This window comes from Mandrillus leucophaeus, unplaced genomic scaffold (genome assembly GCF_000951045.1).
Source record: "Mandrillus leucophaeus isolate KB7577 unplaced genomic scaffold, Mleu.le_1.0 Scaffold166, whole genome shotgun sequence".
NCBI lineage: Eukaryota > Metazoa > Chordata > Mammalia > Primates > Cercopithecidae > Mandrillus > Mandrillus leucophaeus.
The window spans coordinates 3,057,869-3,072,352 of record NW_012101654.1 but is presented as its reverse complement, the minus strand read 5'-3'; the positions used below and the strand labels follow the sequence as shown (position 1 = coordinate 3,072,352).

The 14,484-nt window shown below is 38.6% G+C and overlaps 1 protein-coding gene across 1 annotated transcript in view; it reads left to right on the top strand.

The window, feature by feature from the left end:
- SERAC1 (serine active site containing 1) overlaps positions 1-14,484 on the top strand; it is a 67,254-nt gene that overhangs the window by 1,417 nt on the left and 51,353 nt on the right. The window contains exons 2-3 of the mRNA XM_011976426.1: positions 8,060-8,151; positions 10,891-10,927. Of these exons, the coding sequence (XP_011831816.1) occupies positions 8,061-8,151; positions 10,891-10,927 (128 nt within the window). The 5' untranslated portion in view covers position 8,060. The remainder of the gene's footprint in view (positions 1-8,059; positions 8,152-10,890; positions 10,928-14,484) is intronic.

Here is a 14,484-nt window from a genome sequence, read left to right as displayed (position 1 = left end):
GACACTATTCATAATGGCGTTGAAAACTGAAGTTATCTAGAAGTAGATCAACCTAAAGCTGTGTAGTCCTTTAGACAGAAAATTGTAAGGCTCTGTTGGAACACAGAAGATGACCCAAGTAAATGGTAAGATATACCGTATTCATGGATGGAAAGACTCAACAAAATGATGTCAGTTTTCCTCAATTCTACAAATTCAGTGTGATGCCAATTAAAATCACCATATTGTTTTATGGAACTTGACATGCTGAACTTAAAATTTATATGGAAAGGCAAAGGGCCAAGAATAGTGAAGTCAATTTTGAAGAAGAAGAAAAATAAGGTCTCTCTCTATCAGATACCAAAGCTTAATATAAAGTTGTAATTATTAAGGTGGTATGATATTGATTCAAGGATAGAGAAGTAGATTCATGGAACAGAATAGAGACACTAGAAACATACGTGTTTACGATGGGAGCTTAGTATACCACTAAGTAGTATTACAAAGCAGGGGAAAAGCATAGAATATTCTAATAAAGGATGATGAAATATGTGGTTGGTGAAATATGTGGCATCGTTGTGGAATACAGACAGGATTAGATTCTTTCTTTCAAACTACTGACGACAGTTTCCAGATAAAGACCTAAATGTGAATGGCACAGCTGCAAGGTATTTGGAAAGAAATATAAGAGACCATTGTCTCTAGGAAAGATTTCTTTTTTGTTTGCTTTGTTAAATCTTGTTACACATAAGATTTATCATGTTAACCATTTTGAGATGTTGAGTTCAGTGACATTCATATTGTGCAACTAACACTACTATCTATCTCCAGAACTTTTTTTTTTTTTTAATCTCTCTGAGAAGGATTTCTTAAGTTACAAAAAGCACCATTGAGGTGTCATTTTATTACTCCAAATGAGAGATGATATTGGCTTGAACTAGACAAGAGTGTAGCAGTGAATACAGAGAAAAATGGATGGATTTTGGGGTATGTTTTGATGATAGAGAAGAGCAACTATGCATGCTTTGGATGTAGGGTAAGGGAAAAACAAGGAATCAAGGGCAACAACTGTTTTCTTGCTTCAGTTAAGAGGTAGATCATTTACCATTTACAATAAAAAAGCATTGACCATTTGGTGGATGGTGATGGAGAAGATTTGTGGAAGAAGAGTTTGGATAGAAAAAGTAAATAATTCTGTTTTGGATAGTTAAGTATGAAAGGCTTATTGGACATCTAAGTGAAAATGTTCCGATAGCTGTTGGATAGATGGGTCAGGAAAGATCGTAGCTAGAGGTACTCTGAGATCACTGGCATATAGATATTAAGAACTGTGGTGTGTTAGAATTAGATCAGCTGTACTACACAGAAAACAAGATAATACTGGCTTAAATATGTATGTAATTACATAGGTAGGCAGCCATGCTTTTATGGCAGCAGCTCTGTAATCATCAGGGACTTGGATTCTTCTATCTGACTGCTCTACCGTCCTTAATAAGATGCTTCATGGTAAGATGACTGCTTTAATTCAAACTGTCAGTTGCTCATTCTAGCAAGAGGGAGGAGGGAAGGAGGAAGAAAGGCGCATACCCTTCTTTTTAAGGACACTTTTCAGAAATTGCACGACACATCCACTCATATTTCATTAGCCATTTCTTAGTAAGTGCCCATCGTTAACTAGAAAGAAAGAAAGGTGATGTAGTCTTTTTTCTTATCTGTGTACCCAGCTACAATTCAGGTTTTATAAATCAGAATGAAAGCATGAAATGAAGTTTCACTCTGGCTTTTTCTACCAGGGCAATGAAACTGCTGATATGAAGATCCCAGTGACCTCCATGTTGTTAAACTTAATGGAATTTTCAAATATTTGTTTTATTTTTAAGTTATAGTCTCTTCCCTTTTACTTTCTGTGTCTTTCTTCGTCTAAAAATTTCTCCCCATTCTCTACTTAACATCAGTGTTTCAGATTTTATGTAATCACTATCGTAATCTTTTTTTTTTTTTTTTTTGAGATGGAGTCTTGTTCTGTTGCCCAGGCTGGAGTGCAGGCGCAATCTTGGCTCACTGCAAGCTCCGCCTCCTGATTTCGGCCATTCTCCTGCCTTAGCCTCCCAAGTAGCTGGGACTACAGGTGCCCGCCACCACTCCTGGCTAATTTTTTTGTATTTTTAGTAGAGATGGCGTTTCACCGTGTTAGCCAGGATGATCTCAATCTCCTGACCTCGTTTGGCCTCCCAAAGTGCTGGGATTACAGGCATGAGTCACTGCGCCTGGCCCCATAATCTTAAAGGTGCTTTTAAATAGAAATTGACAAGCAGACTCTAAAATTATGTGGAAGTACCAAGGACCTAGAATAGTTCATCTTGAAAAGGAAGGACACAGCTGGAGAATTTATACTGCTAGCTTCAAGACTTACTTTAAAAACTACAGTAATCTGTAGTAATCTGTAGGGCACGGTGGCTCACACCTGTAATCCCAGCACTTTGGGAGGCCAAGGTGGGTAGATCACGAACTTAGGAATTCAAGACCAGCCTGGCCAACGTGGTGAAACCCTGTCTGTACCCAAAATACAAAAATTAGCCGAGTGTGGTGGTGGGTGCCTGTAATCCCAGCTACTTGGGAGGCTGTCAGGAGAATTGCTTGAACCTGGGAGGCGGAGGTTTCAGTGAGCTGAGATTGGGCCACTGCACTCCATCCAGCTTGGGCAACATAGTGAGACTGTCAAAAACAAGAACAAAACAAACACAGTAACAACAACAACAAAAAACCTACAGTAATCTAAACAGTGCAGTGTTTATATAAGGATAGATAAATAGATCGATGGAGTGGAATAGGTCCATACTTACATATTCCATTAGGGTTTTTTTGTTGTTTTTTTGAGATGTGGGTCTCACTATGTTGCCTAGGCTGGTGTTGGGCTCCTGAGCTCAAGCAGTCCTCCTGCCTCAGGCTTCTGAGTAGCTGGGATTACAGGCATGTGCCACAGAAATAGTCAGTTGATTTGTGGTCTCAAGCAATCATCCCATCTTGGCCTCCCAAATCACTGGGATTATAGGCATGAGCCACCACACTTGGCCCTATGGTATACTTTTTATCGTTATTTTATAGTGTATTCCTCTATTCCCTCTACTTATAAAAAAGTAAAATTTACTGTGAAACAGTATACCAAGTTATGCTGGCAGCAACCTCATATATCTCGTGTAAAGTTTAGAAATTACATGTCAGCTTTTTGAGGCATTATAAACCATCCTAAAGGCTACTGGCTAAAACAGACATTTATTATTGCTTGCACGCTAAGGGCTGAATATGGATTTGTACCGTCAGCTAGGGGCTGGCTAGTTCGATGTGGCTTCACATGCTTGGTGGCTGGTGCTGGCTGTCAGTTGGTACTTGTTGGCTTCATTAATGGGGATATTGGACATTTCTCTTGTGATCTAGCAGACTAACCTAGGCATCTTTACATGGTGTTGGTCACAGGGTTCTCAAGAGCAACAAGACAGAAGCTTCGATGTGCACGTACTTCCCAAGTCTCAGCTTGCATCATGCTTCTGTTGTCCTATGGCCAAAGTTACTCGTAAGATCAATCTAAAGTCACCGTGGGAGGGAACTACCAAAGATCATGGTTATAGGAAAAGGAATAATTTGTGGTCATCAAAAAAGAAAAATCTGCATTTAAGACAAAAACTGTGTAAAAAAAGCAGGCAGGTATAAAAGTGAGTCACCTGGAAGTTTTAGAAATAAAAATTTTTGAAATACTCAGTGGATGGATCAAATGATAGTCTAAACACAACTAAACAGAAGATGATGAATTGGAAGGTAGATTTGGGGAAATAATCCGTAGTGCATGTCAGAGAGACAGAAAAAAATGGAAGAAGTTGAGATTTGAAGGTTAGACTTTAAAAATCTAGCATACATCTAATAGGAGTACCAGAAAGTAAAAGTTGAATGGAGGTCAAAGTGATAATTATTAAGAATATTGCAGAATTGAAGAAAAATGTGAGTTCTAAGATCGAAGGGGCATACCAAATCTTGAGTGGGGTATATAAAAACAAACCCATACCCAGACATAAAGTAGAGAATTGTAAGAACATCAAAAACAAAGATCTTAAAACTGCCAGATGGAACATAATATTGATACTAATGATAAGTAATATTTATTGAACACTTAATTTGGAATAGGCACTATTGTGTGTGTTTTACATATATTAACTTATGTGATATTTGTAACAACCCTTTACAGTAGTTCCCTTATTACCACCATTTTATAGATGAGGAAAGTGAGACACAGAGAGGTTAATTAACTAGCCCATTATCATATGTGTAGTGCTTTCAAATGTACGTGGATTTTGTTTTAATCAGGTATGGTAAGAAGACACACACAGAGACAACTACCTTGAAAGAAGAGTTTATTATGTACAGTTCCCAAGGAAGAATGGGCATACCACACCACGCAAGGCCACATGGGGAAGTACCAGGGTCATTCAAGAGGCATAAGGAACAATGTGAAAGCATGGGCCAGAGCTTGCTTTTATTGTGTTTTTTTGTGGGAAGGAATGAGCGAGACAGGGTAGATGAGCTGAGCACATTTAGGATTGGATAGTTCGAATAATTTTGGCAGACCAGAGAAGTGGTCTCTAGTTGTCTAGTATCTGGCTCCGAGGAGATTTAGAGTAAGGGAAGCATTGGCTGTGTGTGGTGTTTGGGGGTGTGCAGCTGGGATTGGTTGGTTTGCATATGAGAGGCATGCTCACAGGCAAGTTGTTTGCTACCTCTAGCAGTTAGCTATCCCAGACCCAGAGAGAGGCAGTCACTCCCTGGGTCCTTAAGGTCCTAAGATGTCAAAGCATTCTTAAAAAAAAAAAAGACTAATACAAGTCGTTTGTGGAATTGGATTTGAAACCAGGCGATGTGGTCCTATAGAGCACTTTCTTAAACTTCTTTGCTACTGTTTTGCCTACAAAGAAACAACAATTAGACTTAGATTTCTCCTGAGCAACAAGAAATATCAGTGAAAATATCATTAATGTACCGAAGGAAACCTACTGTTATTCTGAATTCTAAACCCTGAATTCCAAACCCAGCTATTACTGTTATTATTTTTTTTTCTGAGACAGAATCTTACTCTGTCTCCCAGGCTAGAGTGTAGTGCGTGATCATGGCTCACTGAAACCTCTGTCTCCCAGGCTCAAGCGATTCCTCTGCCTCAGCCTCCCGAGTAGCTGGGAATACAGGCACATGCCAACTGGCCCAGCTAATTTTTTTTATTTTTTTGGAGAGATGAGGTCTCACTGATCTTGAACCCCTGGACTGGCCTAGAGCTCCTGGGCTCAAGCAATCTGCCCACCTTGACCTCTAAGTGCTGAGATTACAGGCATGAATCATCACGCCTGGCCCAAACACAACTGTTTTTTAGTGTATCTAAAATAGAGCATTTTTAGACATGCTGAGAGTGAGAGTGCTAACTACATATATGCCTTCATGAAAGAACTGTCAAAGGATATACCTTCATCAGACCGATTTGAACCTAGAGGGAAGCTGTGAACGCAAGAAACAAAAGTAAGGAAGGAAATTCACAAGATGTCGGTAAATATTTAGGTTGACTGCTTTTAAAAATGACTTCTTTTGGGATGTTTAAAAATAAAATGGAATTAAAATACTAGACAAAAATACCTAAGATAGGAGAGGATTGGATTTAAAGTATTTTAATAGTCTCATTTGGGAGGATAATTGTATTGTTTAAATTCATACTGTATATAGCACTTTTAAAATGTAGCTATTTACTAAAGGAATAGAAATAAATGGTATAACTTTAAGCAATTAAAGAGTAATAAAAAAAAATCCTGATCTATCCAACATGCGATAAATGTAAATGGATTAAATTCATCTATTAAAAGAGAGGTTTTGAAATTATAAATGATACCAATAGATTATAACCATGATGGAAAAAGTTAAGATAGTTAAATACTTTGGAGAAAACTGGCAAGGAACTTAAAGCAGTAAATGTTAATAGGGATAAAGGAAGATAGTATGTGATGACAAAAGGAACAAAGTACTAAGTTCCTAATAATCGTGAATTTGTGTGCACCTAGGCATATCTTTTCACATTATGGCCCCCCAAAAAGGGTAGTATTTGTTTGCCACACTGATTGGGGTGTTCTGCACTAGAGAGTAAGATCCATGAAAGCAAGGGCAAATTTTTCTTTTTCATTGTTAAATTGCTAGCATCTAGAACACTTCTTCGTTCATAGGAACTCAGGTAAGTATTTGCTTAATGAATAATAAATAAAAAAAGGACAACAAAAGGGGTAAATCGACAAGTGCACAAATCAGTATGAAACTTTAAAAAACCCCTCTCATACTGGTAGATCATGCAGACAAAAATTGGCAAGGCTATTCAATGGCCATTTGGAGCTGTGAAAAAAAATTAGCAAGACTATAGAAACAACAAAATTAACAAGCCTAGTATAATGGATATATTCTGCTCACAACAAAGAATAAGTTTGTATGATATATTTATAAATATTGACTGGAAGAGGTAACAAAGCAAGTCTTCACAATTTTAAAGAATCTATATCACATAGCACAGTAAGATAATCTTTGCCAGTAATCCCAGCACTTTGGGAGGCTGAGGTGCGTGGATCACTTGAGGTCAGGAGTTCAAGACCAGCCTGGGCAACATGGTGAAACCCTGTCTCTACAAAAAATACAAAAAATTAGTTGGGTGTGGTGGTGGGCACCTGTAGTCCCAGCTGCTCGGTAGGCTGAGGTGGGAGGCTTGCTTGAGCCCGGGAGGCAGAGGTTGCAGTGAGTGGTGATTGCACCATTGCACTCCAGCCTGGGCAACAGAGCCAGACCCTGTTTCAAAAAATAAAAAAAAGATCTTAAAAAATTTTATATATTTGGAAACTAAAAGCCACACTCTAAAACAGTTCACAGATTAGAGAAAAATTACAGTGGAATTTCAGAGGGATAATTTACAGTCTTTTTGTCGCTGGAGACAACAGTGGCACAATCTCAGCTCACTGCAACCTCCGCCTCCCAGGTTCAAGCAATTCTCCCACCTCAGCCTCCCAAGTAGCTGGGACTACAGGAGTGTGCCATCACACCTGGCTAATTCTTTTTGGTAGAGTCAGAGTTTCACCATGTTGGCCAGGCTGGTCTTGAACTCCTGACCTCAAGTGATCTACTCACCTCAGCCTCCCAGTGTGCTGGGGTTATAATAATTTATAGTCTTAAATGCATTTATGAAGGAACAAGAAATGCTCATCTTAAGCGTTATTGAAGAAGTTAGGAAAAGGACAGTTGCACCCAAAGAAAGAAAGAAGAAAATAATAAAAAGCAGAAATAGAAAACAAAACAAAAGAGAGAGGTACCTTCCTTCCTTTCCCTTATAGCAAAAAGAAAAAGAAAAAAAACCTCGCTATCCAAAGACAATCTGATATGGGTCTAGAATAATGAGTTGTGTTCTGGGAATGATTGCATCATATTTAGATCATCTTTACTCAGTTGATGAATTAGTTGGGTGACAGCTCTCCTTTGATAGAATGCCAACAATTAACAAATTTCAAAAATTTTAAACAACATGGGTACTATCCTGAAAGAACTAGAGAAAAGCTAAATGCTTCTATGGATTCTAAGTGTACCGTCCACGTAGAGCTTCTCATTTCTTTAGGGCCTCAGTCATCAGAGATAAATACATATATATATTTTCAAAGACATTAAATTCTTTTCATGCCTATGTTGGTATTCTGATTAATAATATGTCTATTCTTGTTACCTGTTAATTCTTGTGTTCTGGAAATGATTGTATCATATTTAGATCATCTTTCCAATTGTGAAAATTATGCACAATTGGACACAGTGTGAGGAAGAATAATGAAAATACTAACAAAATGTTATTCTAATAAGTCCCTTTTAAGTTTTTAAGGGAGAAATTTTTTTTAATTGGAAAGTTTTCTTCGTAGTCTTGAAAGATTTAACTCTGTGGGTCATCCACTGTGATGGTAACATGTTCTTGTAGTTAAAACAAGTGTTTTGATTTAGATGCTAAATTAAATTTGTTGTGATTGTTCTACTTACACAGAATGTCCCTGGCTGCTTATTGTGTCATCTGTTGCAGAAGAGTAGGAACCTCTACTTCCCCGCCGAAAAGTGGCACACGCTGGAGAGACATCAGTGAGTACAGCTTAAACAACTTTTCTTTTCTTATAGGAACAGTGATAGAATTGTGGCCGTTTCTAAGGTGGGCCACAAAATCTTTTTGAACCCATGATTAAATCTCAAATTGGTTTATGTGTTTCTGTACTAATAGTCCACCCCAATTTTATAGACCCAGAGCCATACATACTCCTTTTTCTTAAGAATTATTTTCCCTCTTCTACTTCTCCTGTCAAATTTCATACTCATCATCGTAAACTTAAATATAACTGCATTTTCATTCAGCAGATATTTATTAAGCTCTTGCAAAACAAAGTGCCAGGCACCCATGTTAGGTTCTGGGAATACAGTGGTGAGCAAGGAAGATGTCATCCTTGCCTTCCGGGGGCTCGGGATGTGTCTCCAGTCTACTCCATTTGGAGCCTTGCCTTCATTTAGGAAGCTTTCTCTGACACCCTAGGCCAGGTTGGATCTGTTACTTGTCATTTCGTAGGGTCAGCGTAGAACTTAGTTAATTATCTTACAGTTTCCACTATAAACTCTGTGAAGGCAGTATTTTATCTTGTTTACCACTATAACCTAGTTAGTTATTATGCATGGCATATAGTAGGTGATCAAATAGTTTTTGTTGAATGGAAGAGTGAAATAACTTACCTTTTCCGAGCATTATTTCCTTTGTGTGTAAAATGAGAAGATTGGCCTAGAACATCTTTTATTCATTTGACAATAAACAAAATATTTAATTGACCAGGTACAATTTAATTGTGCCAGGTACAATTCTAGGCCCTAAGAATACAATATTGAATAAAACAAACTCCTTTTCCTCGTGGAGTTTCTTTTTGATCTTTAAGAGAAATCTGTTTTTAAGGATAGATCATTTTCATCTAGAAAATTCTGATACTGTTTTAAGTACAAAAAGAGAAGTGAGGACAAATGTCTTTTTGGCAGCATGAGTTGAAGCTCTGAACGAAGGAGTGTCTCAATATGTGCACTAAATTATAGGTTAAGGCCGGGTGAGGTGCTGTGACTCATGCCTGTAATCCCAGCACTATGGGAGGCTGAGGTGGGTGGGTCACTTGAAGTCAGGAGTTCAAGACCAGCCTGGCCAACATGGTGAAACCCCGTCACTACTAAAAATACAAAAATTAGCTGGGTGTGGTGGTGGGCGCCTGTAATCCTAGCTCCTCAGGAAACTGAGGCAGGAGAATCACTTCAACCCAGGAGGTGGAGATTGCAGTGAGCTGAGATTGTGTCATTGCGCTCCAGCCTGGGCAACAGAGTGAAACTCTGTATATATACATAAAACCTTTATATTTATTTATATATATTTTCTTTACATATATAAATATTATATATGTAAATATTATATACAAATATATATAAAGAGTTTTGTGGGCTAGCCTCAGTACCTAATCATCATGAGTACTATATCAGTTAAGGTTGTGCTCAGTGCATGTTATAGAAGCTTGAGTCCAGTGGCTTAGGTTAATATGGTTTTCATTCTTCTTACGTAATAATAAGTCAAGGTGGAGACAGTTAGGGCAGGAATTACAGTTTAGCAATCTTCTTGTCTTCCTGCTCCATTCTCTTTATTGTCCTCATGGTCACAAGATGGTGAATCCTTGGGTATCAAGAAGCAGAGGGCCAAAAGCCATTTTGAGGCTTTGTCTTTTTATGTGGGGAGGGATCCACCTCTATAGATTTCCATCTATATCCTATTGGCTACAACTGTGTTGCACAGTTAGCCCTAGCTACAGAGTTGTCTAGGAATTTGAATATTTTTAGGTGGTAACCAGGTTGTGTATTTGTAAGGATTAAAGGGCATGTGTATTGGACAGGCAATTAGCAGTGTCTGCCATAGAAATTTTTTAATATTAAAAAAGTTTTCCAAGACCCAAACAAACATTTATAAATGAACTTGTAGAGTATACTCTCTATTTCATTTTATTTATTTATTTTAAGATGGATTCTTGCTCTGTCGACCAGGCTGGAGTGCAGTGGTGTAATCTCGGCTCACTGCAACCTCTGCCTCCGTGGTTCAAGTGATTCTCCTGCCTCAGCCTCCCGAGTAGCGGGGATAACAGGCATGCGCCGCCAAGCCTGGCTAATTTTTTTTTTTTATATTTAGTAGAAATGGGATTTCACCATGTTGGCTAGGCTGGTCTCAAACTCCTGACCTCAGGTGATCTGCTCGCCTTGGCCTCCCAAAGTGTTGGGATTACAGGCGTGAGCCACTGCACCTGGTCTAATCTCTGTTTTAAATGGGGCTATGTACATGTATACCTAACCATCAACTATAACATAATTACTTTAGAAAACATTCTTTCGTGTCCTCACTTGACAATATAATCCTTCAATATAGTTCTAGTAGTGATAGGGACAATGCTTCCCATTTCTTTCTTTAATGGGTTGTTAACTAAAAGGGGTCAGAAGGGAAGCGAGCTGCCTGAATGTTGCATTTGGTGGAAGCATTGTAGTCCTACCAGCGTCAATAGTGGAACAGGGACTAGGAGGTGGAGAAAGGGAAGGTATGAAATGTCTTCAGTATACATTATATTTGCACTCAGTGCTTGTTTATTTGTGTGTTTGTGTCTAAGGATAGGAGACCATTTATTAATAGCAACTGATTATATTAATATAAAAATAATAGCTTCTTATCTGATAACATATGATATAGGTAGAGACTTACACTGTTGCCTATTTCCTTTCACACTTTTAAAAATGAAATTCATCACATTGACTTTTTTTCTTTTGAAGGAAATATAATAAAGTTTACTGGATCACTTATTTTAGGGTAAGTTGTCAACTGTGGAATGTTAATTGGCTTCATTTTACTCTATTGGAAATCTCAATGGCAGTGATTTACAGGTTGCATGAGGTATTGAAAGGGTATAGATTTTGGAATTAGACTGGTGGATTTAATCACTGATCCCACCAGTTAAATGTTGTCATAATGTGGTTTCCTTACCTTCTGAAGAGTGCTTTCTCTTGGAGCCAAATGTGTACTAGGAACTCTGCCTGCCAGGCACTGCTGCTGTGAGAACAGCACTTTGACGCACCTATATCAGGCACGCACTTAGTTTTGACACACTTAGAGTCATGTCTTGTATTAGGTTCTAAAGTGGGTGAAAAAGGTGCAAATTGACTATAGTCAAAAGTATTTTGGAAAATCCCTTAACTCACCATAAAGCTTGCGTGAAAGGAAATTGAGGCTGACTGAGAAAACCAACAGATGGACATCTCCCATTTGATGCTCCCTCAGGAGCACGTGTAATGAATGCAGTGACCCTCTTTCAGCAAATTGTTATTTTTCATATTCCTTCTTTTACTTTTCTTTAGGGGGAGGAATATATATGTAATACTGTTGTACTGTATTTGTTAATACTTTTTAGTAGTACAAATATAAAATTAACTCTCAGATGCTGAAATGATAAAAGAGATATATTTGGCATTTTATCCAAATGCATACATTTCTCCATGACATTGTAATGTATGGCAAAATATATTTAGATAATTTTTCCCTTTGACTCATTCTGAGCAAAGCATAAATGTATATATAACCTTTTCTGTAATGCAGTTTGTCTAGCTCACAATTATGTTCAGGAATATAGTGAAAATTAATTACAGTTTTTTCTTACAGTAAAGAATTTTGTCTTTCATGGAAAACAAGATAAAAGTTCAGATACATCCCGAAGAGAGTAGAGGATTCTTTTTTTTTTTTTTTTGAGACAGTGTCTTACTCTGGTCACCCAGGCTAGAGTGCAGTGGCATGATTTCGGCTCACTGCAGCCTCTGCCCCCTGGGTTCAGGTGATCCTCCCACCTCAGCCTCCCAAGCTGGACCACAGGTGTGTACCACCACACCTGGCTGTATTATTATTATTATTATTTGTATTTTTAGTAGAGACAGGGTCTTGCCATGTTGCCCAGGCTAGTCTTGAACTCCTGGGCTCAGGTGATCTGCCTGCCTTGGCCTCCCAAAGTGCTGGGATTACAGGCTGAGCCACTGCCCTTGGCCGAGGGCAGAGGATTCTAAAGAGCCTTCTTTGTGTTCCTCTGGTGCTAAACCAGTGTCTGAACTTTGTTTTATCTGTTTGCCTGAGGGTAGAAACCAAAGGTCAGAAGAAGGTGTAGGAAAACAATGTTGCTAAACTCTGAATCCAGAGTGCAATGTTTGTGTCAGGATTTAGGGAGTGTGTAAGTCAATCTGATTAGGAAAAAAGAAATCTTCATTTTGAGATACACAACAAACAACATTTAAAATTAACTTCAGGTAGATGATGGGAATACACATTGGCTCATCTTTTCACAAAACCGGTTTGTCATTATCTAGTAAAATTGAATATGTATACTATCAGAAGGTATGTAATTCTAGATATATGTATGTGTAGATAGAGGTACACGTACATGTATGCACGGTACAGATGTATAAGATACGTAACAGCATTGTTGTGATAGACTCAAACTAGAAACGTTCTCAGTGCCCATCTATGGGAGAGTGAATAAGTAAGTTGTAGTATATCCATGCAATGGATAATCGCATACTATACGAAAATCTAAGTGCAGGAACTACATTTTACGTGCAACAACATGGATGACTCACATAAATACAAGGCTGAGCAAAAGAATACGTGTAGTGTGATTCCATTGATATGAATTTCAAAAACAGGCAAAATTAAGCTCTGTTGTTTAAGGATGCATATATAAACTGTAAAGAAAAGCACATTGTTATAATAAAAATCAGAATCATGTATAGAGATGAGAACAGGTCAGTATCGGGGAGGACACACTGTGGGCTTCTGGGGTGCTGTTAACATTCTGTTTCTTGCCTGGATATGATTATGAAGCTATTTATTATTTGTAAACTGAAATGTGTATATACATGTATATGTATATATACAGTCATGTGTCAATAATGGCGATACATTATGAGTAATGTGTTGTTAGGTGATTTCATTGTTGTGCAATCATCACAGAGTGCACTTGCACAAACCTGGATGGCAGAGCCTACTCCACACCTAGGCTGTGTGGGACAGCCTATTGCTCCTACGCTCCAAACCTGTACAGCATGTGACTGTACTGAATACTATAGGCTATTATAATACCATGGGAAGTATTTGTGTACCTAAACATATCCAAACAAAAACAGGTACAGTAAATAACATTTTAAAATGGTACACTTACATAGGGCACTTACCATGAGTGGAGCTTACAGGACGGGGCGTTGCTCTGGGTGAGTGAGCATGAGGGCTTAGGACATTACTGTACACTACTGTAGACTTTATCAACACTATGTACTTAGGCTACATTACACTTTTTTTTTTTTTTTTAAGACGGAGTCTTGCTCTGTCGCCCAGGCTGGAGTGTAGCGGCGTAATCTCGTCTCACTGCAGCCTCTGCCTCCTGGGTTCAAGTGATTCTCCTGACTCAGCCTTCTGAGTAGCTGGAATTACAGGCGCCTGCCACCACGCCTGGCTAAGTTTTGTATTTTTAGTAGAGCCTTGGTTTTGCCATGTTGGCCAGGCCAGTCTTGAATTCCTGACCTCTGGTGATCCGCCCGCCTTGGCCTCCCAGAGTGTTGGGATTATAGGCGTGAGCCACTGAATTTTGTATTTTCTTTAAAGGCAGAGTCTCACTATGTTTTGCCTAGGCTGGCCTTGAACTCCTGGACTCAAGTGATCCTCCTGCCTCAGGCTTCTAACTAGTTGGGACTACAGGCATGCACCACTGCACCCAGCTACACTAATTATAAAACAGTATTTTTTTTCTTTAATAATTAACCTAGCTGGATGTAGTGCTGTGGGCCTATAGTCCCAGCTGTTTGGGAGGCTGAGGCAAGAGGATGACATGAGCCCAGAAGTTTGAGGTCAACCTGGGCAACATAGTTGAGACCCTGTCTCTAAAAATAAATAAAGTCCTGGCTTTAATAATTAACCTCAGCTTACTGTATTTTTTTTTTTTTTTTTTTACTGTATTAGCTTAAATTTTTGAAAAACTTTTTGACTTTTGTAATTACACTTAGCTTAAAACACAAACACATCATATAGCTATACAAAAATATTTTCTTTCTTTATGTCCTTATTCTATAAACTTTTGTCTATTAGAAAAATCTTTTTGGCCTGGTATGGTGGCTCATGCCTGTAATCCCAGCACTTTGGGAGGGGAAGGCGGGCAGATCATGAGGTCAGGAGATTGAGACCATCCTGGCTAACAAGATGAAACCCTGTCTGTACTAAAAATACAAAAATTAGCCAGGCGTGATGTGGGTGCCTGTATTCCCAGCTACTCGGGAGGCTGAGGCAGGAGAATGATGTGAATCCGGGAGGCGGAGCTTGCAGTGAGGCAAGACTGC